Source organism: Salvelinus namaycush, chromosome 1 (genome assembly GCF_016432855.1).
Source record: "Salvelinus namaycush isolate Seneca chromosome 1, SaNama_1.0, whole genome shotgun sequence".
In the NCBI taxonomy this organism is placed as follows: Eukaryota; Metazoa; Chordata; class Actinopteri; order Salmoniformes; family Salmonidae; genus Salvelinus; species Salvelinus namaycush.
This window is the reverse complement of record NC_052307.1, coordinates 74,357,568-74,385,048: the sequence shown is the minus strand read 5'-3', so window position 1 is coordinate 74,385,048 and position 27,481 is coordinate 74,357,568. Positions and strand designations below refer to the sequence as shown.

The 27,481-nt window shown below is 42.7% G+C and overlaps 1 protein-coding gene across 3 annotated transcripts; it reads left to right on the top strand.

Moving 5' to 3' along the window:
* Positions 1-481: 481 nt before the first annotated feature.
* LOC120048540 (hyaluronan and proteoglycan link protein 3-like) lies at positions 482-25,497 on the top strand. Of its 3 annotated transcripts, none has more exons than XM_038994608.1 (8): positions 482-835; positions 13,510-13,647; positions 13,939-14,161; positions 15,935-16,080; positions 16,486-16,788; positions 17,310-17,588; positions 23,580-23,882; positions 24,251-25,497. In XM_038994608.1, coding segments are annotated over exons 1-8 (1,683 nt in total). In that variant the 5' UTR covers positions 482-834; the 3' UTR covers positions 24,541-25,497. The 3 variants fall into 3 exon arrangements, with proteins under 3 accessions (XP_038850536.1, XP_038850554.1, XP_038850545.1); XM_038994626.1 differs by lacking the exon at positions 482-835 and adding an exon at positions 9,776-9,958; XM_038994617.1 differs by lacking the exon at positions 482-835 and adding an exon at positions 11,530-11,936.
* Positions 25,498-27,481: the final 1,984 nt, after the last annotated feature.

The following is a 27,481-nucleotide window of genomic DNA, read 5'->3' as shown; positions in this document are numbered from 1 at the left end:
AATTGAATTGGCCACAGGTGGACTCCAATCAAGTTGTAGTGACGTCTCAAGGATAATCAAAGGAAATTGGATGCACCTGAGCTCAATTTGGAGTGTCATAGCAAAGGGGTGTGAGTACTTATTACATTTCTTACATTTCTATAAAGATGTTTTCACTGTCATAATGGGGTATTGTGTGTAGATGGGTGATACAAATGCAGGCTGTAACACAACAAAATGTGGAATAAGTCATGAATACTTTCTGAAGGCACTGTATGCACAAAGAGTTTCCTCTTCTTTCAGATGGGGAGCATGCGGATGCCTAAAGGGTTAGGGAAAATAGGATTTTGAATGGGAATCAACTGTTTGGTCCACACAAGGATATTAAAATGTGTGTGTGTGTGTGTGTGTGTGTGTGTGTGTGTGTGTGTGTGTGTGTGTGTGTGTGTGTGTGTGTGTGTGTGTGTGTGTGTGTGTGTGTGTGTGTGTGGCAAGAGGAGAGACAGAGAGTGTGTGTGCGCCTGCGTGTGTATGTGTGCGCATGTCTGTGTATGTGGACACAGTGCAAGTGCACCGTAAAAGGAAAGGTTGCACCCAGAAACAACAGTTTCCCGCTGGAGTGCCGCATCTCGGATGAATAACATCTGCTTTACAGTGTGTGTTTAGGATAGATGGATCAGAAGAGAGTGTAACCCTCTCTGTTCTCTCTCTGCAGGCTGCAAACCAACCCTTTACTCCCCCAACAGCTGGCCAAGATGAGCTCATTTGTTATGGTTGGGGTTGTGATAGAAGATAGGGATTCTGTAATGAGAGGGGCCCCATAACTACACAGCAGGCAGAAGTCAACAGAAAGTGAGTAAGTAAAACAAGCTTACATTTTCATTTTGGATTCTGATGGGGGTGCAACAGTTGAACTAAACTCAGGAGGCATTTATAAGTTATATTCTTCAGTATTCAATAGGTACAGTATTGGGACTGTGACACATTTTCTGTTGTTTTGGCTCTGGACTATTAGGTTAAAATGCAGACTGTCAACTTTGAGGGTATTTTCATCCATATCGGGTGAACCATAAAATTACAGCACTTTTTGTACATAGTCCTCCCATTTTAGGAGACCAGAATTCACTTATGTGTATTAAAGTAGTAAAAAGTTAAGTATTTGGTCTCATATTCATAGCACACAATGACTACATTAAGATTGTGACTTTACAAATTTGTTGGATGCATTTGCTGTTTGTTTTGGTTGTGTTTACGATTATTTTGTGCCCAATAGAAAGTAATGGTAAATAATATATTGTGTCATTTTGTAGTCACTTGTATTGTAAATAAGAATAGAATATGTTTCTAAACACTTCTACATTAATGTGAATGTTACCATGATTACGGATAATCTTGAATGGTGAATAATGATGAGTGAGAAAGTTACAGATGCACAAATATGATACCCCCAAGACTTGCTAACCTGTCATCATTACAATAACAGGGGAGGTTAGCATTTGGGGAGAGGTGGGGGGGTTATATTTGTGCATCTCACTAATACTTATTCATTTATTTAAGCATCAGCTGTCAGAGCAGCTCACAGATCATTGCACCTGTACATAGCCTATCTGTAAATAGCCCATCCAACTACCTCATCCCCATTTTGTATTTTTATTTTTTTGCTCCTTTGCACCCCAGTATCTCGTTCAAATATTTTTTATTGAACACACACAAGAATGGTGTATAGGTATAAAAGACAAGTATGCAATTCTTATCTAAACATAAAAGAGCAGACAGAAACAACAAGACCCAGAGTTCTAGGTAGAAAGTAAATAATACAAAATAAGACATGCAGAACAAGGACAGGTAGAAAGAAAAAGGAGAGACGAAGCAGGTACGGGGAGTAAAACATGTCATAAATAACGGACATGGAACGAGACAGGAACAGCGTCAGCAAACTAATACTAAAGACAAAACAATACAATGCAGCAGCAGGGAACAGAGCTGGGAACTGACACATATAGGAGAGGTAATAACAGGTGATGGGTGAGTCCAGGTGAGTCCAGCAGCAGGGAACAGAGCTGGGAACTGACACATATAGGAGAGGTAATAACAGGTGATGGGTGAGTCCAGCAGCAGGGAACAGAGCTGGGAACTGACACATATAGGAGAGGAAATAAACAGCTGATGAATGAGTCCAGGTGAGTCCAGCAGCAGGGAACAGAGCTGGGAACTGACACATATAGGAGAGGTAATAACAGGTGATGAATGAGTCCAGGTGAGTCCAGCAGCAGGGAACAGAGCTGGGAACTGACACATATAGGGGAGGAAATTAACAGGTGATAACTGAGTCCAGGTGAGTCCAGCAGCGGGGAACAGAGCTGGGAACTGACAAATATAGGGGAGGAAATTAACAGGTGATAACTGAGTCCAGGTGAGTCCAGCAGCGGGGAACAGAGCTGGGAACTGACAAATATAGGGGAGGAAATTAACAGGTGATAACTGAGTCCAGGTGAGTCCAGCAGTGGGGAACAGAGCTGGGAACTGACACATATAGGAGAGGTAATAACAGGTGATGGGTGAGTCCAGGTGAGTCCAGCAGCGGGGAACAGAGCTGGGAACTGACACATATAGGAGAGGTAATAACAGGTGATGGGTGAGTCCAGGTGAGTCCAGCAGCGGGGAACAGAGCTGGGAACTGACACATATAGGGGAGGAAATAACAGGTGATGGGTGAGTCCAGGTGAGTCCAGCAGCAGGGAACAGAGCTGGGAACTGACACATATAGGAGAGGTAATAACAGGTGATGGGTGAGTCCAGGTGAGTCCAGCAGCGGGGAACAGAGCTGGGAACTGACACATATAGGAGAGGAAATAAACAGGTGATGGGTGAGTCCAGGTGAGTCCAGCAGCAGGGAACAGAGCTGGGAACTGACACATATAGGAGAGGTAATAACAGGTGATGGGTGAGTCCAGGTGAGTCCAGCAGCGGGGAACAGAGCTGGGAACTGACACATATAGGAGAGGTTATAACAGGTGATGGGTGAGTCCAGGTGAGTCCAGCAGCAGGGAACAGAGCTGGGAACTGACACATATAGGAGAGGTAATAACAGGTGATGGGTGAGTCCAGGTGAGTCCAGCAGCGGGGAACAGAGCTGGGAACTGACACATATAGGAGAGGTTATAACAGGTGATGGGTGAGTCCAGGTGAGTCCAGCAGCAGGGAACAGAGCTGGGAACTGACACATATAGGAGAGGTAATAACAGGTGATGGGTGAGTCCAGGTGAGTCCAGCAGCAGGGAACAGAGCTGGGAACTGACACATATAGGAGAGGTAATAACAGGTGATGGGTGAGTCCAGGTGAGTCCAGCAGCAGGGAACAGAGCTGGGAACTGACACATATAGGAGAGGTAATAACAGGTGATGGGTGAGTCCAGGTGAGTCCAGCAGCAGGGAACAGAGCTGGGGAACTGACACATATAGGAGAGGTAATAACAGGTGATGGGTGAGTCCAGGTGAGTCCAGCAGCAGGGAACAGAGCTGGGGAACTGACACATATAGGGGAGGAAATAAACAGCTGATGAATGAGTCCAGGCGAGTCCAGCAGCAGGGAACAGAGCTGGGGAACTGACAAATATAGGGGAGGAAATAAACAGCTGATGAATGAGTCCAGGTGAGTCCAATATCGCTGATGCATGTGACGAGGGAAGGCAGGTGTGCGTAATAGATGGCAGGAGTACGCGATGAAGGGCAGCCTGGCGCCCTCAAGCGCCAGGGGGGAGAAGAGCGGGAGCAGACATGACAAAAGGTAGGTTAAAATATTACAATTAAGAGTATGTTAAAATGTATACATTCACAGCGCCGACTGGTCCAAGTAAGAGAGGAAAGGCTGCCAGATTTGATAAAATGTTGATCATTTATTGTTCAGAATATATCTAATTCTTTCTAAGTGTACAGTGTTTGCCAATTCGCTGAGACATAATTTGGTAGAGGGAGCTTCCTTCCTTTTCCAAAACAACAAGATGCATTCTTTTGCCGAAATGAGACTGTAAGAGATGAGTTGTTTTTGGGGGTTGGTTAATCCGTTTAGGGAATCAGACACTCCCAGGATTATCAGAAGCGGGTCTGGGTCAATTGAAGTCTCCAGAACTTCAGAGAGGATCTTAAAAATTCCACAACAATAACCATACAAGCCTGACATTTATCACACATAGGGGATGTATCAATAAATATGCTTTGCAGCTTAATTTTGGAATAGTGTAATCTGTGTAATACCTTGAATTGTTTGAGACGATGTCTGGAGTTAATGGAGCATGTGTGGATATACTCCAAGCTATCTTCCCAGTCTGCCACAGAAATGTCAGTCCCTAGTTCTTCCTCCATTTTGCCTTAATGGTATCTGTAGAAGGTGTGCTAACAGATTGAAAGCGTCATATAGACAAGATATCAGTTTGTTTGAGGTGGGGGATATTTTTATGCATCCGTCAAACATGGACGGTTTAGCATTCCCAAATGTCGGAAGGTGTTTTCTAACATAGTCTCTAATCTGTAGGTATCTGAAAAAGTTACTTCTGGGAAGATTATAAATTTCCCTCAGCAACTCAGAGGCAAAAGTCCCTTCTATGTATAGATCCCCTATGGTATTTATCCCTAGTTCTCCACATCGCTCAAAGGTGTTATCAAGGTTAGAGGGGGCAAAGGAAGGATTCCTCGCAACAGGGAGCATGAAGGATATTGGTCTAAGGTCAAAGTGGACTTTAATTTGCTTCCAGATTCGGACTGTGCTATGTATAATAGGATTGTTACTATAAAGTGACATCTCCAGATTGACAGGCAACAAAATCACAGCGCCAATAGAGAAGCGGTGACACTCCTCACTCTCCATACTACAGGATGACGGAAGTGTGTCATCCAGCAAAAACGTAACAGCGCCAGGAGGTTAGCGGCCCAATAGTAAAATATAGAATTTGGGAGACACAATCCTCCTTCCATCTTGGATTTACAGAGGTGTTGTCACGGCCATCGAAAGAAGCGGACCAAAGTGCAGCGTAGTGAGCGTACATTTCCTTTTATTATAGAATGTCGCCAACAAAACAAGAAACAAAATAAACGACCGTGAAGCTTCCGAGGGCTATGGTGCCACTAACAAAGTCAACTACCCACAATCACAGGTGGGAAAAAGGGCTGCCTAAGTATGATTCCCAATCAGAGACAACGATAGACAGCTGTCCCTGATTGAGAACCATACCCGGCCAAAACCATAGAAACACAAATCATAGAAATAAAGGACATAGAATGCCCACCCAAATCACACCCTGACCAAACCAAAAAGAAACATAAAAAAGGCTCTCTAAGGTCAGGGCGTGACAGGTGTTTTTTACCTATCCTGTGTGTTTTATAATCCCAGATGAATGGATTGATAATTGAGTCCAGTTGTTTATGAAAGGACTTGGGTATGAATACTGGAATGTTCTGGAATAGGTAGAGCAGTTGTGGGAGGAAGACCATTTTAATGGCATTAATTCTTCAGAGCAGAGAAATTGGGAGAGTTCTCCAAAATTGTATGTTTGCCTTTAGTTTTTGCATCAGAGAGGGGAAATTCTCTTTAAATAGTGAGGAGTATTGTTTGGTAACTACAATTCCTAGGTAGGTACATTTTTCTGAATATAACTTAACTGGAAGATGTTCTAACCAAGAGGTGTTTTGCAACCATATGGGTATTAATTCGCTCTTGTTCCAATTTATTCTGTATCCCGAGAAGGTACCAAACAAATTAATCACATCAAGAATAGCTGGAATACTAGCTTGGGGTTCTGTTACATAGAGGAGAATGTCATCTGCGTTTAGAGAAATCTTATTTAGAGTATCTTTAGTATTATAGCCGTGTATTGCTGCATGAGATCTGATCACCTGAGCGAGAGGTTCAATAATTAGAGCAAAGAGCATAGGCGACAGCGCACAACCCTGCCTTGTCCCTCTATAAAGGTTAAATCGGGGCGACAATGATTGGTTAGTGAATATTCTCGCACAGAGGTTCCTATATTAAAGCGGGAACCAATTTATGAACCCATCTCCAATATAACATTTCTGTAGGATCTTGAATAGATAGGACCACTCAACTTGGCCAAAGGCCTTTTCGGCATCAAGAGATATAACGGCAAGGTCCACGTTGGGTAACCTCTGAGCATACATAATGTTGAAGAGGCGCCTGAGATTGAATAATGAGTTTCTGTTAGGGATAAAGCTGGTCTGGTCCGAATGGACCAATTTGCCCATTAAAGTGCTAATCCTGTTAGCCAGAGTTTTTGCAAAAATCTTTTGGTCTGTATTAAGGAGAGATATTGGTCTATATGACCCTACCTCTTCCAGATCTTTATCCTTCTTATGTATAACTGTAATGAAAGCCTCATCCAAAGTAGGTGGGAGAGCTCCATCCTCACTGGCCTGAACCAACATTTTGTGCAGGTAGGGAGAGAGCATGTTGCTGAATGTTTTATAGAATTCACCAGGGTATCCATCTGGGCCCGGGGTCTTGCCACTCTTTAGAGATTTAATTGTTTCTCGAATATCTCCAAGATATATTTCCTTATTCGGGAAGTTGGAATCTTCCTGGTTCAGGGCAGGGAGATTACAGTCCTCCAAAAAGTTTTGCATAATTAAGGGGTTAGGATCTGCTTTAGATGTATATAGAGTCTCGTAAAACTGACGGAATCTGTCATTGATGTCTTTGGGGGTAGAGAGTAATTCCCCAGATGCAGATTTAACTTTGTGAATCATTCGGTCACTCACATTTTTTCGAAGTTGTCTGGCGAGTAATTTGTGTGGTTTGTCACCAAACTCAAAATATTTCTGGTTGGCATAGAGAAAAGATTTAGCAATTTTAGCTGAGAGAATCTGATTATATTCAAATAATTATTTTATGTTTCTCCATGGATGGATGGCTAGCAGTCTCCCTATCCAGTAAGTGAATTTGTCCCTCCAATTCTACAATTTTTTCTCTGTTTTGCCTACTCCTGGCAGCCTGAAAGGAGATGATACAGCCTCTCAAATAAGCCTTTAGTGTTTCCCACAATAATGCTGGGGACGTCTCTGTGTTGTTGTTGGTATCAAATACATTTTTTATTTGGTCTTTAAGATGTTCACAGAATGTTGGTTCTGTGAGAAGCTGAGGATTCAACCTCCAGACCCTCTCGTTTGATACGATGTCACCCAATCTCAGGGAGAAGGTGAGTGGACTGTGGTCAGAGATTAAAATATCATGATACCTCACATTACAGGTATAGGGGAGTAATTTCGCATCAACCAAAAAGTAGTCAATTCGGGTATAAACATTGTGAACATGAGAGTAAAAGGAGTATTCCCTACTCGTACGGTTAGAGATCCTCCATATATCAAATAAATTAGATTTTTTTATGTAGGTATTCAAGAATTCGCTTGAATAGGAGGTAGGGGTTCGCCGGGTAGAGGATCTATCCAAATATTGGTCTAGCACACAGTTAAGGTCCCCTCCAATGACCAGATTAGTATGGGAGATATCTGGAATCAGGGCAAGGACTCTTTTGAAAAAGAGGGGTTATCAATGTTTGGCCCATAGATATTTAGTAAAGTTACAGAAGTAGAGTGGATCTCTCCTATTACGATCACACAACGACCCTCTTTATCCGCAATAGTGGTTTTATGTAGAAAGGGAATTACTTTCCGTACCAGAATCGCTGTGCCTCTCATTTTGGCGGAGAAGTTAGTGATACACTTGCCCCACCCACCTACATTTAAGTCTGCTATGAGAATTGTTTTTCAGATGGGTTTCTTGCAAAAATATAATATCAGACGAGAGTGCTTTCAAGTGAGCTAGGACCTTGCCTCTCTTAATTGGTTCGTTTAAACCCTTGACATTCCAGGAAGTAAATGTAAGCCCCGCCCTCCTCTCATTTGCAGTTCATATGGTGGCCTGCATAACATGTAACTCAATAAAAAGGTAAGAAAGCCCACCAAACCATTACAATCAGCATATGTAGCACCTACACCCGAGCAGTATCCAACCGAGCCCTCCCCTCCGGCAAGCACCCTTACCCTGTCCCCCAACTTTCCACAACATTTACACTCCCCCTCAACCCACCTTTAACAGGCATACACAAATAGGAGACAAAAAAAACAAAAAATAAACATATTGTCTGGCCGATGCCAAAAATGCACGGCGCGACCTCGAACGAGAGGTAATTGTCACGCCCTGACCTTAGAGAGACGTTTTATTTCTCTATTTGGTTAGGTCAGGGTGTGATTTGGGGTGGGCATTCTATGTTGTCTATTTCCTTGTTTTTTTTCCCAATCAGCGGCAGCTGTCTATCGTTGTCTCTGATTGGGAATCATACTTAGGCAGCCCTTTTTCCCACTTTCTGTTGTGGGATCTTGTTTTTGTTAGTTGCTGTGTTAGCGCTACAATACTTTACGTGTCGTTTATCTTTCTTGTTTTTTTGGTGTTCATTTTAGTAAATTCAAAATGTACGCCTACCACGCTGCACCTTGGTCTCATTCAGACGACAGACGTAACAGAAGATCCCACCCCCAACGGACCAAGCAGCGTGGTCAGGAGGACTGGACCTGGGAGGACATCCTGGAGGGAGCAGGACCCTGGACAAGGGCCGGGGAGTATCGCCGTCTGAAGGAGGAGATAGAGGCAGCGAAAGCGGAATGGTGACGATACGAGGAGATAGCTCAGCGAAGCAAGCACGAGAGGCAGCCCCCAAAACATTTTTTGGGGAGGGCACACGGGGAGATTGGCGGAGTCAGAGTTCAGACCTGAGCCAACTCACCGTGCTTACCGTGGGGAGCGAGTGACCGGTCAAGCATCGTGTTATCCGGTTCTGCGCACCATGCCTTCAGAGCGCATCCACAGCCCGGTGCGCTCTGTGCAAGCTCCCTGCAGTTGCCGTGCTAGAGTGGGCATTCAGCCAGGACAGATTGTGCCGGCTCAGCGCTCCTGGCCTCCGGTGCGTCTCTTCGGCCCAGGATATCCTGCGCCAGCTCTACGCACGGTATCCCCAGTTCGCCAGCACAACCCAGTGCGGCCTGTTCCAGCTCCCCGCACTTGCCGTGCTACAGGGGGGATTCAGCCAGGACGCGTTGTGCCAGCTCTACGCTCCAGACCTCCAGTGCGCCTCCACGGCCCAGCATATCCTGCGCCGGCTCTACGCACTATGCCTCCAGTGCGCCTTCATAGCCCAGTGCGTCCCGTGCCAGCTCTCCACACTCACCGAGCTAATGTGGGTATCCAGCCAGGACGTGTTGTGGCAGCTCCCCGCACCAGGCTTCCAGTACGTCTCTTTAGTCCGGTGAGACCTGTTCCGGCTCCACGTACGAAGCCTCCAGTGATGATCCATGGCACAAAGCCTCCAGTGATGATCCATGGCCCGGAGCCTGTAGTGATGATCCATGGCACGAAGCCTCCAGTGATAATCCATGGCACGAAGCCTCCAGTGATGATCCATGGCCCGGAGCCTCCAGTGATGATCCATGGCACAGAGCCTCCAGTGATGATCCATGGCACAGAGCCTCCAGTGACGATCCATGGCCCGGAGCCTGTAGCGACGATCCATGGCAAGGAGCCTGCAGCGACGGTCCCCTGTCCGGAGCCTCCAGCGACGGTCCCCAGTCCGGAGCCTCCAGCGACGGTCCCCAGTCTGGAGCCTCCAGCTACAGTCCCCAGTCCGGAGCCTTCAGCGACGGTCCCCAGTCCGGGGTCTCCAGCGACGGTCCGCAGTCTGGGGTCTCCAGCGACGGTCTGCAGTCCGGGGCCTCCAGCGGTGGTTCCCAGTTCAGAGCCTCCGGCGATGATCCACGGTCCGGTTTCTCCGGCCACGATTCACGGTCCGGAGTCCCGGCGACGATCCACGATCCGGTTCCACAATAGTGGAGGGATCAGCGTAGGGAGCGTGGGCTACATCCCGAACCGGAGCCGCCACCGAGGGTAGATGCCCACCCGGACCCTCCCCTATAGGTTCAGGTTTGTGGCCGGGAGTCCGCACCTTGGGGGGGGGGGGGTAATTGTCACACCCTGACCTTAGAGAGCCGTTTTATTTCTCTATTTGGTTAGGTCAGGGTGTGATTTGGGGTGGGCATTCTATGTTGTCTATTTCTTTGTTTTTGGCCGAGTATGGTTCCCAATCAGAGGCAGCTGTCTATCGTTGTCTCTGATTGGGACAGCCCTTTTTCCCACTTTCTGTTGTGAGATCTTGTTTTTGTTAGTTGCTGTGTTAACGCTACAATACTTTACGTGTCTTTTATCTTTCTTGTTTTTTTGGTGTTCATTTTAATAAATTCAAAATGTACGCCTACCACGCTGCACCTTGGTCTCATTCAGACGACAGACATAACAGTAATAACAAAAATAAAATCCCAACTATACGTTCACCTCTCACTATCCTAGAACTTCTACTAACATATGAACTGAGGAGGCTGCCGCAAATAAAGTGTTCATTTAGCATCTAATAAACCAAAACAGAATCAATTGCAATTCAATTGCAATTTAAACATATTGGCAATTAAGTGTCATCCTGGGTCAATCCCTGAGATAAACAAGATAGATACAGCTTCGCAAGATTATATTGCTAAGCAATGCCGGTCTAAACATAAACCATCAGCAACCGATATAGACAGCAGGGCATTTACATCACTCTACATTCATCTTCATCACTCTACATTCATCTTCTGCACATCTATCACTCCAGTGTTTAGTTGCTAAATTGTAATTACTTCGCCACTATGGCCTATTTATTTATATTGTGTTATTGACTGTACGTTTGTTTATTCCATGTGTAACTCTGCGTTGCTGTTTGTGTCGCACTGCTTTGCTTTATATTGGCCAGGTCGCAGTTGTAAATGAGAACTTGTTCTCAATTGGCCTACCTGGTTAAATAAAGGTTAAATAAAAAATAAAAAATACAAATGCACGATTCATTCAGGATTATCTGTAATCATGATAGCATCCACATTAATGTAGAAGTGTTTAGAAACATATTAGATTCTTATTTACAATAAAAGTGACTCCAAAATTACGCAATAAGTTATTTACCATTACTTTCTATTGGACACAAAATAATCGCAAACACAACCAAAACAAACAGCAAATGCGTCCAACAAATTTCTAAAGTCACAAGCTTGATGTAGTCATTACGTGCTATGAATATGGGACCAAATACTACATTTTTGACAATTTTAATACACATATACTGTAAGTTAATTAGTCAAAATACTTTTGGTCTCCTAAAATGGGGGACTATGTCGAAAACGTGCTGTTATTTTTAAACGGTTCACCCGATATGGATGGAAATGCCCTAAAATGAAAGCTGACAGTCCGCACTTTAACCTCATAGTCATTGTATCATTGAAAATCCAAAGTTCTGCAGTACATAGCCAAAACAACAAAAAGGTATCACTGTCCTAATACTTTTGGAGCTCACTCTATATATCATTATTTAAAAGTCAACAAATGTATGTAGCAATCGCAGATTGCCCCTTTAAAGTTTTAGAGACTCTGGGGAAAGTGACTCAATTCATGCAGTGTATTAGAGCATGTCCGTCATTATTTCTGCTGACCTGGCAATTATGCATTGGATCCGTTTATAATGAAAACAAATGGTCAGATGGATCGGTTTTGCTTTGTTTAAATTCACACAACCGCAAATTACTCAAGGTTTTTGGGAAAACTTGTAGATTATTTTCATGTATTCTTTTGAAGACAGGTACTTGGATATGTTTTTTGTGTCATCATTGCGGTCAGAATCCATAGTGCCACTATAACCACAGGCGGGTACCTTTTCTGAGGACGGTCCAAGAACTCCGCAGACTTACACATTTTTTTCTGCTGAACATCCATAAGAAGAAGCTGCATCTTTCCCTTTTCTTTGATATAATATTTTGCGGTTTAATAAAAACTCGAAGAAGAAAAGTCACGCGGCATTATACCAGCTAGTTGTTAAACTGTAAGTAAATAATAATCACCACATGAAGAATATCATAAAACAGATGACAAATTAACGGTATCAGATTGAAAAATATTATTCTGATTCAGGTTGGTAAATTGTATTACTCATATCGTCGCTACGTAGTTTGATAAGTTGTTTTACTGGAATCGTCGCTATGTTTAAGTAAATGTCAGGTGTACAGAACAGGAGGCAGTATCATATTCCTTACCGACTTTCTGGGAAGTTGACTATTACGGTGCATATAGCCTCTATAGGTTTCTATATTATAATCATAGACTATTATGATCAAGAAGTCTAATTGAGATGTTGAATCAAAACACATGTATTGTTGCCTATTGAATATTTTGAGTACTGTTTTTTGTGTGACCAAATGTTATTTTTTTTAAATAATCTGTAAAACACAAAACACATTGAAATGTAATAACCTACAAACACAACAACCCCTACCCTCCACCCCATGGCAAACCTTCTCTGAGAAAATAACAGGAAAAAAATAGACTATAGACATTAAATGAAATTGCCTTTCAGATCTAGTATTCAGGGCAAAGAACTGCAGTAATATGTTTTAGATGGATTTAATTGTATAATGCATTTTGTTCCCGTATTCACTCTGATTAACTAGACTGTATTTGGGTCAGAAGCACAGACATCTGGAGCAAGAGCACAGACAAATTATTGCTAAATTAAGATGTTGTTTTCACATCAGCTTTTGACTAGGAACCAAAGTTTACTACGTACTAAATAAAACAAAACAAAAATGTTAATCTACAACCATTGCAATGCTCAAACAGTGACATAAACTTCACAAGTCTTTTGTGAGTTGCAGATTTGCCATGCAAAACATGATATGATACTGCCACCTATTGGCAGTTTATAGCTACGACTACTGTTAATATGCAAGTGGAACGTAACAGTATTAGGGCTAGGGAGATAGGCCAGCAGCAGGGGAGAGAGAGGCTAGTGCTAGCTGGGATCCTTGAAGTTTAAATGTTAGATGGTTAAGATAAGGGTTAAGATTATTGTTATCGTTAGGTATGGTTTATGTTTATGTTTATGTTTATGGTTAGGGTTTAGGGTAGGGAGATCCCAAGGATCCCGGATAGCACTAGCTGTGGAGAAAGGTCAGGGGGCTGAGGTCAAAGTCAGTGGTTCCCACACCCTTTACAGTTCTTAATTTTTTTTTCTTAGACCCACCACATAATCTAAATCAATGTGTCTTGAACAGGCCCCAGTGTTTAGCCGCTACCCAGAGGGAATTATCTGTGACCCTCCTCTGGGTCCCGTCCCACCATATGGGAACCACTGGGAAGGGGGTCCAGTCAAGACACCATCCCAACTCTATTTGTGTACCTTCTCCCTGCATTGTGCACTGGTTCGTTCCCACTCAAGGATTTAAAATAATCGAAATGGTGGTTGAATTGGCTGAACAGATATCAGTCCAGTCCTTTTATACCCATGAGGGGAGTGAACAAGTGCACACTTCGGGGAGAAGGGAGAGTATTATAATTAGGCTGAAGACACTATACTCGTACCCCAAGCCTTATATTTGCTTGTACCCTCTATGGTTCAGTGACAAGGATGATGGTGGCTCACCCTCGCCCCCTGTTGGTGATATTGCTGCAGCTGCTCCTCTCCTGCTTGCCTGCGCTCGGATACTCCAACAGATTCTTCTACCAAGACATTCTCAACGGAAACGGCAATGGAGAGAGTAGGAGCATGCACTTATGTTTTATGAATGAAGAGTTGAACATGAGTACATGCCTTAGGTAGGGGCAATGCATCCACCTTCCATGTAACATACACATAAATGTTTTGCAATTGAAAACGATAGTGAGCCTTTCTTATTGAACAAGTCCAGGTAGTTCCTCCCTCTTTCAGTCCCTTGGTGCCTAATGAACACGACCCATAAATGGCTTATCAATTCAAACTCTCAGAGGAGGTTGCACAGACCCAAATGAAGTCTGACTAACTGCTGTTTTGTGTGTGTTTTCCTTTCTAGTCCACTTTAACGGTGTAAAGCTCCATGTGGACTCCTCCCAGCCCTCTGTGTTCGCTTTGCGGGGGAGTAACGCAACCCTACCCTGCCGATACTGGTATGAGCCAGAGTTGAGCTCCCCCAGGAGGGTGCGGGTGAAGTGGTCCTGGCTGCCCGTCGTGGGGGGCCATGAGACAGACGTTCTAGTGGCCATCGGGCCCCGCATTCACAGCTTTGGGGATTTCAGGTACTCTAGCTATTCTTGATGCAGGCCTGATCATTCTAAAACCATTATGATCATTTGTGTTTAGTGAGTGTTTTTATTTCTATACTGTAGTTCTTAAGATCCCGCCTTTGATTTTTATAGTTTAATTTTTTTTATTTTGTATTCCTTTCATTTCTATACTGTCATACTTTCATTGTTATAATTGTGTCACAAATTCCTTATTATGTACCTTGCATTTCTTTTACTGCATTTTGGTGAATTCAGGGCTTCCTCGCAGAGACATCTGTCGAAATGGGACTTCACTGTATAAATAAAGGTTACATAAAAAAAAGGCTTAATTCACACTCGGCAGAAGTGGAAAAAGTACCCAATTGTCATACTTGAGTAAAAGTAAAGCTATCTTAAAACTTCTTTAGGATTGGTGGGTCCCCTGCGGGGCGGTTGAGCTAATTAAATGTGATTAGCATGAGGTTGTAAATGACTCAAGAATTTTTTTAAGCCACCCAGTAAAATACTACTGGAGTAAAAGTCCAAAAGTATCTGGTCTTAAATATACATAAGTATCAAAAGTCAATGTGAATGCTTTAAATTAAATTCCTTATATTAAGCAAACCAGACTGTCAGATTCTTGATTTAAAGATTCACAGCCAGGGGCACACTCCAAAACTCAGACACAATTGGCCAACGCAACATGAGTTGAGTCCACCAGAGCAGACACGGGGGTGATGATGTGTTATATTGATCCAGAGCAGACACGGGGGTGATGATGTGTTATATTGATCCAGAGCAGACACGGGGGTGATGATGTGTTATATTGATCCAGAGCAGACACAGGGGTGATGATGTGTTATATTGATCCAGAGCAGACACGGGGGTGATGATGTGTTATATTGATCCAGAGCAGACACAGGGGTGATGATGTGTTATATTGATCCAGAGCAGACACGGGGGTGATGGTGTGTTATATTGATCCAGAGCAGACACGGGGGTGATGGTGTGTTATATTGATCCAGAGCAGACACGGGGGTGATGATGTGTTATATTGATCCAGAGCAGACACGGGGGTGATGATGTGTTATATTGATCCAGAGCAGACACGGGGGTGATGGTGTGTTATATTGATCCAGAGCAGACACGGGGGTGATGGTGTGTTATATTGATCCAGAGCAGACACGGGGGTGATGGTGTGTTATATTGATCCAGAGCAGACACGGGGGTGATGATGTGTTATATTGATCCAGAGCAGACACGGGGGTGATGATGTGTTATATTGATCCAGAGCAGACACGGGGGTGATGGTGTGTTATATTGATCCAGAGCAGACACGGGGGTGATGATGTGTTATATTGATCCAGAGCAGACACGGGGGTGATGGTGTGTTATATTGATCCAGAGCAGACACGGGGGTGATGATGTGTTATATTGATACGTGTGTGAATTGGACACTTTTTGCTGTCCTGCCTGAGCGTGTCAATGTAACAAGCACTTTTGGGTGTCAGGAAAAATGTATGGGAATAAAAAGTGTATTTTCTTTAGGAATGAAGTGGAGTTAAAGTTGACAAACATATGAATATTCAACTAAAGTGCAGATACCCCAAAAACTACATAGGTAGTACTTCAAAGTATTTTTTTTGTTACTTTACACCACTGACACTCTGGGCTGTATAGATGAGGAAAAATGCATTTCACACAACTGTTGTGATACAATGGATAATTTTGAGTTTGCCTGCACAAAAATGTTTATGCATCTGTTGAACACATTGATGATAACAAAGTCCTCTATTTATCTCTCAGGGACCGGGTGCGTCTCAGACAGGACTCACCAGGAGATGCTTCGCTGGTCATGACTGAACTCCAGCTCAATGACACGGGTCGTTACCGCTGTGAGGTCATCGACGGGCTGGAGGACAAGAGCGCCACTGTCGACCTCGAGCTACGAGGTAGACTATATTATAGTGCCGTATAACAACCTCATTTGTGAGTGTCACCCAGCCCCTCCCATCACTACTGTACTCACACACAATTAAGGTGCAAATCTGCAATATGTACAGCTATTATGTGGTCATTTAAATGAATTATATTTTATAAAGCTTATCAATTGATTCTTGAAAAATATCATGTATTTGTTTAGTACTGTTCATCTGCCTTACCCCATCTTATTGATGTCATGTACTGTCATGCACTACATCTAAAGTTCTCTCTTTTTGGTTGAAGTGGTACATTGGTCCAGCCACATCCCTCAGCTTCAACTAAGTTAGGCTAACCAAGTAAGGCTGCTGTTTGGCTGACAAACTAATGAAGGATTATGCCTTAAAAGTCATTACATATCTCTTGCTCCCCTCCAGGTGTGGTATTTCCCTACCAGCCTCCTCACGGCCGTTACAACCTGACCTACCATGATGCCCAGCAAGTCTGCCAGGAGCAGGACTCCACTCTGGCCACCTTCGAGCAGCTGTTCCAGGCCTGGGAGGAGGGGCTGGACTGGTGCAACGCAGGTTGGCTGGCTGACGGGACAGTGCAGTACCCAATCACCAAGCCCCGGAGCCCCTGTGGGGGGCTAGGCCTCGCCCCCGGGGTTAGGAGCTACGGTAGACGCCACCGCCACCTCCACCGATACGACGTCTTCTGTTTCTCCTCCTCCCTCCGAGGTGAGACACACACACTCACACACACACACACACACACACACACTATACAGGTACACACACTATACAGGTACACACTATACAGGTACACACTATACAGGTACACACTATACAGGTACACACTATACAGGTACACACACTATACAGGTACACACACTATACAGGTACACACACTATACAGGTACACACACTATACAGGTACACACACTATACAGGTACACACACCATACAGGTACACACACTATACAGGTACACACACTATACAGGTACACAGTATACAGGTACACACACTATACAGGTACACACTATACAGGTGCAGATATAGAGATAATTCACCCTACAACTAGAGTCAAGCACAGTCCATCTATTGTGTAACATTCTGTTATATGCATTTGAAGAAATCTGCAATTGACTCTTACTGTAACTTTCATTTTGTGGTGAACTTTCAGTGAGCTCCCTTAGATGCATAACTTTGAATTGATCACCTTATACACCTCCGGTCTCTGCCATGTCCTCTTCTCCAGGTAAGGTCTACTACCTCCAGCTCCCCCAGAAGGTCAACCTCACTGAGGCCCAGCAGGCGTGCTTCAACGACGGGGCCCAGATAGCCAAGGTGGGCCAGCTCTACGCCGCCTGGAAGTTCATGGGCCTGGACCGCTGTGATGCCGGATGGCTTGCTGACGGGAGCCTGCGCTACGCCATCACCAACCCCCGCCGCAACTGTGGCCCCATGGAACCAGGGGTGCGCAGCTTTGGGTTCCCCCCTCCATACCAGAAGCATGGGGTGTACTGCTACAGTGCAGGTACGCGGTAAATCTGATATACGTGGTAAAAGTACATACCACCCTTAGGTCATACCATTTACATCTCTCGTAGTAGGTAGGGGAACAAACCGAAATCCACATGAATGAATGTTGACATGCATAGAAATTGAAGATGCTATGGTGAGAGGGCTGTGTTATGATGTAAAGTTGTGGTATGGTGTGTGAGGGCCTCTACTGTGGTGAAGGCTTGATAATAATACTGAGATACGATGGCCTGGTGGTTGTGTTTCAGGGTTATAGTCCTCGCTAGTCTGTCAGCCTCCCTTGTGATTTAGACAAGCAGGTTAGCAACGCCATGGGGAACAACATGCATGTTCCACACAGGGTTAGCCACTCACTGTAACAAAAGGGACATTTTGTTCAATGGATTGGGATGTCCTTGCTCTTTATGTTAAAGGGTTTCTTTTTTCTAGAAGTTTTACCTCATATTCATTATATCTAGGACAATACCAGTCTACATATGGAAATGGCGCGTTTCAATGTTTTGTTGTCAAAAAGATGGAAGAAAGGGTTGTAACCAAATTACTCCCAGTGATGTCGTCTGTAATTTTCAAATGAAAACAAAGACTTTCATACAATGGCTTTCCAGTCTTCAAAAATCATTGTTTTAATTTGAAAATGGCTCCCGGTGATATCACCGGGCGTATTTTTCTCAGAACCTTTTCTTCTACCTTGGGTGCATTCGTAAATTCACTCTGGCTATCTACTCCGATTTCAGAGCACTATCGTCTGAGTGTGCCAGAGTGCAGAATAATTGATGAATTTGCGAACTCTCAACACCTGTTGAATATGGCCAGTGTCAGTAAACGTCGGCATAAAAGCATAATTCAATTGTTGCCAACAGCACAGTTACAGTCACCAACACTCTAGATAACATGGTCAGAGGGAAGTGTTCTCTCATTTATGTCTGGAAGTAGCTAGCAAGCTAGCTAACTTTAGCCAGTTAGTTTGGGTGCTTGACTGCCGTTGTGAGGCCAGAACGCTCAGAACAACCTTACTCCTCGGCCAGAGCATCCAGTGTTCGCTCTGAATGCTCCGAGTGCCAAACACTCTGAATTTACGAATGGACAATCTGACAACTCTCTGAATTTACGAACGCCCAGAGCACACTTTGAGCGCTCTCTAGCACTCCAGAGTGAATTTACGAGCGCACCCCTTGTTGACTACAAAACCATTTCACATATGCAGACACTGGTATGGTGCTGGATGTAACAAATATGAGGTTAAACTGTGAAGTGTTCGTTGAATTAATCTATGACTTATCCTCTAATGTCATGTATGAATATTATACTTAATAATAATAATATTATAATATTAATATGTTTTACCAATAATTCTGGACCCACCTAAATCTTGCTGTAGGCTATAATGTGATCCATCACTAAGTATGAATGAATCTGTATTTAAACTCTGACCTCAGCTTCAACTGCAATATTATGCATATTTTTATTTATACTTCATGTATTGTATTTATCTGCTGTACTCTCTTTGTAAACATATTTGTGTATGACATAGGAGCTGAACTCAGAATTAATAAGTAATTAATTATCAAGAATAACCAGTTATGTGATGATTTATAAGCTGTTATTATGTTTATCTCAAAAACAAGTACTTATCTTTTATACTGTATGGCCTGTACCTCACTTGGTTGGTTTGATTATGTAGGTGGTGGGTTTTAACATGGTTTTAGATGATAACGGACACGTATACTAACTTATTTTTGTTAAATAAATAGTAAACATTTTGATTAATGTGTTAATGATTTTGCGTACTTTGGAGCCATGCTTGGTTTGTTTGTGTTTTTATAACGTTCAGTTCAATTCAAACATTAAATCCTTGCACATGTACCAGGCTTAGCAGTGTTGCTTCCTCGCTCACAACATCCTTACCAGTACTTGATCTTGCGCCCTCTGCCTCGCCAACACAGGTGACCACCCTGCTTGACAACGTACTAACCAGTTGTGCCACACAAAAAAAGATCCAATTCAATGGCACTATTGGCGACATTTCAAGCTGCGGAGTGAGCTAACAGCACGATCTTATCTCCGTTACACTCACACCAGAGGAAGCTGGTGGGAGGAGCTATAGGAGGACGGGCTCATTGTAATGACTGGAATGGAATGAATGGAACCGAGTCAAACATGGTTTCCATATGTTTGATGTGTTTGATACAGTTCCATTTATTCCATTCAGCCAATTACAATGAGCCCATCCTCCTATAGCTCCTCCCATCCGCCTCCTCTGACTCACACACAACCCAGCTAACAATTCCTATGTCTGAAACCTTTGTGGAATGTTATGTTTTACTGTTCTCCTTACGTGAAAGTGTCCAGTTCTTTGTGAGTTTCGGCAATGTTTCATTTAAGTCAATGAGCACATCACCAGATTATAATTAGCATGTTTTGCCATGAAGTTTTTAACATGTTCAGAAAAACGTTAAGGTTGGGATTCAATGCAATTGCGGGTTATAGTTATTGAGGCTTTTAAAGGCAATGTTCCCGCGTTTGTGAAGATCCCATTCACGATGAACACTGTAAATGTTGTCTCAATCGTAAATTGCCTTTAAAAAGTGCAATGCCTATGCCTATAACCCAGGATGGGATTGAATCCTGGTCTAACACTTTGTGTCCTGCTCTACCTCAGCATCCATCTGTTCAAGCATTGCAACACTGCTATTAACAACTGTAATACATGATTACACTGCTATTAACAACTGTAATACATGATTACACTGCTATTAACAACTGTAATACATGATTACACTGCTATTAACAACTTTAATACATGATTACACTGCTATTAACAACTGTAATACATGATTACACTGCTATTAACAACTGTAATACATGATTACACTGCTATTAACAACTGTAATACATGATTACACTGCTATTAACAACTGTAATACATGATTACACTGCTATTAACAACTTTAATACATGATTACACTGCTATTAACAACTGTAATACATGATTACAATGCTATTAACAACTTTAATACATGATTACAATGCTATTAACAACTGTAATACATGATTACAATGCTATTAACAACTGTAATACATGATTACAATGTTATTAACAACTTTAATACATGATTACAATGCTATTAACAACTGTAATACATGATTACACTGCTATTAACAACTTTAATACATGATTACAATGCTATTAACAACTGTAATACATGATTACAATGCTATTAACAACTGTAATACATGATTACAATGCTATTAACAACTGTAATACATGATTACAATGTTATTAACAACTTTAATACATGATTACAATGCTATTAACAACTGTAATACATGATTACAATGTTATTAACAACTTTAATACATGATTACACTGCTATTAACAACTGTAATACATGATTACAATGCTATTAACAACTGTAATACATGATTACACTGCTATTAACAACTGTAATACATGATTACACTGCTATTAACAACTTTAATACATGATTACAATGCTATTAACAACTGTAATACATGATTACAATGCTATTAACAACTGTAATACATGATTACACTGCTATTAACAACTGTAATACATGATTACACTGCTATTAACAACTGTAATACATGATTACACTGCTATTAACAACTTTAATACATGATTACACTGCTATTAACAATTTTAATACATGATTACAATGCTATTAACTTTAATACATGATTACACTGCTATTAACAACTTTAATACATGATTACAATGCTATTAACAACTGTAATACATGATTACAATGCTATTAACAACTGTAATACATGATTACAATGCTATTAACAACTGTAATACATGATTACAATGCTATTAACAACTGTAATACATGATTACAATGCTATTAACAACTGTAATACATGATTACAATGCTATTAACAACTGTAATACATGATTACAATGCTATTAACAACTGTAATACATGATTACAACGCTATTAACAACTGTAATACATGATTACACTGCTATTAACAACTTTAATACATGATTACACTGCTATTAACAACTTTAATACATTATTTTATTTATTTATTTAACCAGGTAAGCTAGTTTGAGAACAAGTTCTCATTTACAACTGTGACCTGGCCAAGATAAAGCAAAGCAGTGCGACACAAACAACAACACAGAGTTACACATGGAATAAACAAGCGTACCATCAATAACACAATAGAAAAAAAGAAAGTCTATATACAGTGTGTGCAAATGGCGTGAGGAGGTAAGGCAATAAATAGGCCATAGTAGCGAAGTAATTACAATTTAGCAAATTAACACTGGAGTGATGGTTGAGGAGATGGTGATGTGCAAGTAGAAATACTAGTGTGCAAAAGAGCAGAAAAGTAAATAAAAACAATATGGGGATGAGGTAGGTAGATTGGGTGGGCTATTTACAGATGGGCTGTGTACAGCTGCAGCGATCTGTTAGCTGCTCAGATAGCTGATGTTTAAAGTTAGTGAGGGAAATATAAGTCTCAGCGATTTTTGCAATTCGTTCCAGTCATTGGCAGTAGAGAACTGGAAGGAAAGGCGGCCAAAGGCAATGTTGGCTTTGGGGATGACCAGTGAGATATACCTGCTGGAGCGCGTGCTACGGGTGGGTGTTGTTATCATGACCAGTGAGCTGAGATAAGGCGGAGCTTTACCTAGCTTAGATTTATAGATGACCCGGAGCCAGTGGGTCTGGCTACGAATATGTAGCGAGGGCCAGCCGACTAGAGCATACAGGTCGCAGTGGTGGGTGGTATAAGGGGCATTGGTGACAAAACGGATGGCACTGTGATAGACTGCATCCAGTTTGCTGAGTAGAGTATTGGAAGCTATTTTGTAAATGACATCGCCGAAGTCGAGGATCAGTAGGATAGTCAGTTTTACGAGGGTATGTTTGGCAGCATGAGTGAAGGAGGCTTTGTTGTGAAATAGGAAGCCGATTCTAGATTTAATTTTGGATTGGAGATGTTTAATATGAGTCTGGAAGGAGAGTTTACAGTCTAACCAGACACCTAGGTATTTGTAGTTGTCCACATATTCTAAGTCAGAACCGTCCAGAGTAGTGATGCTAGTCGGGTGGGCGGGTGCAGGCAGCGAACGGTTGAAAAGCATACATTCGGTTTTACTAGCGTTTAAGAGCAGTTGAAGGCCACAGAAGGAGTGTTGTATGGCATTGAAGCTCATTTGGATATTTGTTAACACAGTGTCCAAAGAAGGGCCAGATGTATACAGAGTGGTGTCGTCTGCGTAGCGGTGGATCAGGGAGTCACCCGCAGCAAGAGCGACATCGTTGATATATACAGAGAAAAGAGTCGGCCCGAGAATTGAACCCTGTGGTACCCCCATAGAGACTGCCAGAGGTCTGGACAACAGGCCCTCCGATTTGACACACTGAACTTTGTCTGAGAAGTAGTTGGTGAACCAGGCGAGGCAGTCATTTGAGAAACCAAGGCTGTTGAGTCTGCCGATAAGAATACGGTGATTGACAGAGTTGAAAGCCTTGGCCAATTAGTGAGGGAGAGCCTCAAATAACCCCTTCATTTGTATATATCCACTGTGTACATTAATTGCGTCAAAGTTGGTCAACATGTAAGCGCAAGTCTGACAATTTTATCCCCATAATGCAACACACTTGGAAAGGTGGTGACCAACAATGGTCAACGACTTTATAAAACAGAGCCACTCGTACACACGCAATTCCTAATGAGCCATGTACAACTGCCTTACCCCATCACAAACCCAAAATATGTTGTTTTACTCCATTGTTTGTAAACATTGTCTTTGTAAACAAACAATGTATCGCTTTAAAACATGGTTAAAACTATTATTTAGATCTCATGGACTGTCTGCCTTTGCACCTGTGGTTACATTGCTCCAGTCCTATCCCTCAGCTTTATTTCAATTCCAGTGGCAGGGCTGTTGTTTGGCTGAAACATAGAATTACATTACAGTGATTACATATCTCTTGCTCCCCTCCAGTTGTGGTGTTTCCCTACCAGCCTCCTCACGGCCGCTACAACCTGACCTACCATGATGCTCAGCAAGTCTGCCAGGAGCAGGACTCCACTCTGGCCACCTTCGAGCAGCTGTTCCAGGCCTGGGAGGAGGGTCTGAACTGGTGCAACGCAGGCTGGCTGGCTGACGGGACAGTGCAGTACCCCATCACCAAGCCCCGAAGGCCCTGTGGGGGACTCGGTCTCGCCCCCGGGGTTAGGAGTTACGGTAGTCGCCACCGCCACCTCCACCGCTACGACGTGTTTTGCTCCTCCTCCCCCCTCCGAGGTGAGAGATTTTTAGACTGCTGTACGTCCCATAGAGAAAGATCAACACTGTGTAACTGGATGCGAACACTCTTAGGAAAAAAAGGTTCCAAAAGGGTTCTTCGGCTGTCCCAATAGGAGAACTCTTTTAGGTTCCAGGTAGAACCATTTTTGGTTCCAGGTAGAACCCTTTTGGGTTTCAGGTAGAATCCTCTGTGGAAAGGGTTCTACATGGAACCCAATTTTTTTTTTAAAGGGTTCTCCTATGGGGACAGCCGAAGAACAATTTTAGGTTCTAGATAACACCTTTTTTTCTAAGAGTGTAGCTTTAAATATGCTAAGCTTGGATTTGGATGGGTAGACAATACAGTTTCCCTTTCTCTTCTCCAGGTAAGGTCTACTACCTCCAGCTCCCCCAGAAGCTCAACCTCACTGAGGCCCAGCAGGCGTGCTTCAACGACGGGGCCCAGATAGCCAAGGTGGGCCAGCTCTATGTCGCCTGGAGGTTCATGGGCCTGAACCACTGTGATGCCGGATGGCTCGCCGACGGGAGCCTGCGCTATCCCATCACCAAACCCAGCCGCAACTGTGGCCCCCTGGAACCAGGGGTGCGCAGCTTTGGGTTCCCCCCTCCATACCAGAAGCATGGGGTGTACTGCTACAGTGCAGGTATGCAGTAAATCTGATAGATGTGATAAATCTACATATCACCAATCTCACATCTCTTCTAGTATGGTAACAGATCACAATCCACAAATGAATAGGTGTATCTCATGACTAGAAATTCTAGAATTACTATATTAGGATGCGAAGGTTGTGTTATGGTGTGAAGTTGTGAGAATTTCTAATGTAGCTGGGGCCTGCTAAAAACAACTGGGAGAATTATCTGTCTGTACTTAGTGGCTGTACATGTTTACTATGGTCCTCCTTGTGAGCAGCCACCCTTGTTATTTACACCAGCAGGTTAGCAGTACCATGGTGAACATGCATTTCTCACACAGGATTAAACACTCATTGCATCTAGCCTGTGGTCTCTCTGTTCTCTCTATCTCTCAAATCAGGAACATTTGTCATAGTCCACCATTCAAGGACTTGAGATTTCCTTGCTCTGTTTTTTTGCCGGTATTTGATAGGGACAGATATAATCTAGAGATTGAATGAACAACAGTCAGATGCAATGCACCATCATACCTGAGCTAATTTCCAGTGGTTGTCCTCAGATTATCATTGAAGTACACTAGTTAGTATTAAAACATCTACACAGTTGTTCTGATGTCATGAGCCAGATCTTTACAGTATGCATATCTATGACTGTTGATAGATGTGTCACAGTGTTATATTGTAATATAATGTATGAATACTATACCTACATTTTGGACCAATAATGGTCAACAACTTTAGTACATTATGGACCCACCTAAATCTTGCTGTAGCCTATAATGTGATCCCTCACTATGTGTGAATGAACCTGTAGTTAAACCCGGACCTCAGCTTTAACTGTAATATTATGCGTATTGTTAGTTAAACTCATGTATTGTATACATTTACTGTTCTCTCTTTGTAAACATTTTCCTGTACGACACAGGAGCTGATCTCAGCTGATATTTTTGTTAAATAAATTGTCTACCTTAAGAGGCTTTTGATTAATGTGTTAATGATTGTGCGAGGCATGCTTGGTTTGTTTGTGTTTTTAAAACCATTCAATTCAATCCAAAAATGTAATCCTTCACAAACAATCCGCAAAGCCGAAGACAGGAAAGACTAGTAATATCTGTGTTTGAGAAACAATATCTCTTATTGTAGTATAGAAAACGACTATAAACAACTTATTTCTATATATCCCTGCCTTGTTTTCCAACCACATAGACGGATAGAGGGCACACTTGCCAGTTTTTGCAAAGCCTGTTTTTGCATGGGCAGCGCCAGGGATTAAAGAGGCAATCTGCAGTTGCTACATTCATTTTTAGACTTTTTAATTAATTATAATTACCCATTGATTCATGAAGAATATAATTTATACAGTAGATGAGCTTAGTTTAACTGTCGCACCCCATCAGAACCCAAAATGTAAGATTGTTTAACTCCATTGTTTGCAAACAATGTACAAGTAAACAAACACTTTGTAGCCTCAAAACATAGTTAAAACTATCATTTTGATATAATGGATGGTCAGTCTTTGTAATCCTTAGCTCTGTCCATTACTTTGCGAGTGGTTACATTTCTCCAGCTCCATCCCTCAGCTGTTTACTAAATCAGTGGTGGGGTAAACGCTTTGTTATTGTTCAAACTGCAGATTGCCCCTATAAGGTATTCAGTATTTTATAGAAGTAAACTGCGTGGGACTTCCCATGGGTTAATGAGGGATCACATAATTCCATTTAGGTACGCAGGAGGGAAAAGCCAATGAATTATAGTCCTGAGCAAACATTCCAGCACTGCAGATGGAAGTGAATTACCAACATTGACTTTATGCCTGTTCACACACTCCAGCACAGTAGCTGATGGTATGCGCTTTTCAGTTTATTTATGAACCACCAATAAACTCATAGAATAAAGTAGAATAAATACTTTAAAATGAAAGTATTTTCTCCGGCGCCGGGGAGGGCTGCCATCTTATCCAACCATGCTATTTTGTTAGTTTTTTTGTGTTGTTTGTAACTTGTTTTGTACATAATGTTGCTGCTACCATCTCTTATGACCGAAAAGAGCTTCTGAATATCAGAACTGCGATTATTCACCTCAAATTGGACGAGGAGTTCTTCTTCAATGAGTTGGACGCGAGGGATATACTACAGACACCCGACCAGGCCCAGATCCCCGTGATTCGCTGGAAAAGGAAACAGGTTTCGCGGAAAGAGATCAGGATGCCTTGTGAGGATCAGGCGACGAATGGCTAATCTGCCCTTGCCTTCTGTTCTGCTAGCTAATGTTCAATCACTGGAAAATAAATGGGGTGAACTGAAAGCACATATATCCTACCAACAGGACATTAAAAACTGTAATATCTTATATTTCACCGAGTCGTGGCTGAACGACGACATTAAGAACATACAGCTGGCCGGTTATGCACTCTATCGGCAGGACAGAACAGCAGCCTCAGGTAAGACACGGGGTGGGGGCCTATGCATATTTGTAAACAATAGCTGGTACACGATATCTAAGGAAGTCTCAAGGTTTTACTCGCCTGAGGTAGAGTATCTCATGATAAGCTGTAGTCCACACTATCTACCTAGAGAGTTTCAATCTGTATTTTTTTTGTAGCTGTCTACATACCACCACAGACTGAGACTGGCCCTAAAACTGGACTCAATGAGCTGTATTGCGCCATAAGCAAACAGGAAAACGCTCACCCAGAGGCGGCGCTCCTAGTGGCCGGGGACTTTAATGCAGGGAAACTTAAATCAGTTTTAACTCATTTCTATCAGCATGTTAAATGTGCAACCAGAGGGGAAAAAATTCCAGACCACTTTTACTCCACACACAGAGACGCGTACAAAGCTCTCCCTCACCCTTCATTTGGCAAATCTGACCATAACTCTATCCTCCTGATTCCTGCTTACAAACAAAAATTAAAGCAGGAAGCACCAGTGATCAGATGAAGCAGATTCTAAACTAAAGGAC

Coding starts and splice junctions, on each gene's coding strand:
- LOC120048540 (XM_038994608.1), top strand. Junction 16,081..16,485: donor TGTCGACCTCGAGCTACGAG/GTAGACTATATT, acceptor GCTCCCCTCCAG/GTGTGGTATTTCCCTACCAG. Junction 23,883..24,250: donor CTCCTCCTCCCCCCTCCGAG/GTGAGAGATTTT, acceptor TCTCTTCTCCAG/GTAAGGTCTACTACCTCCAG.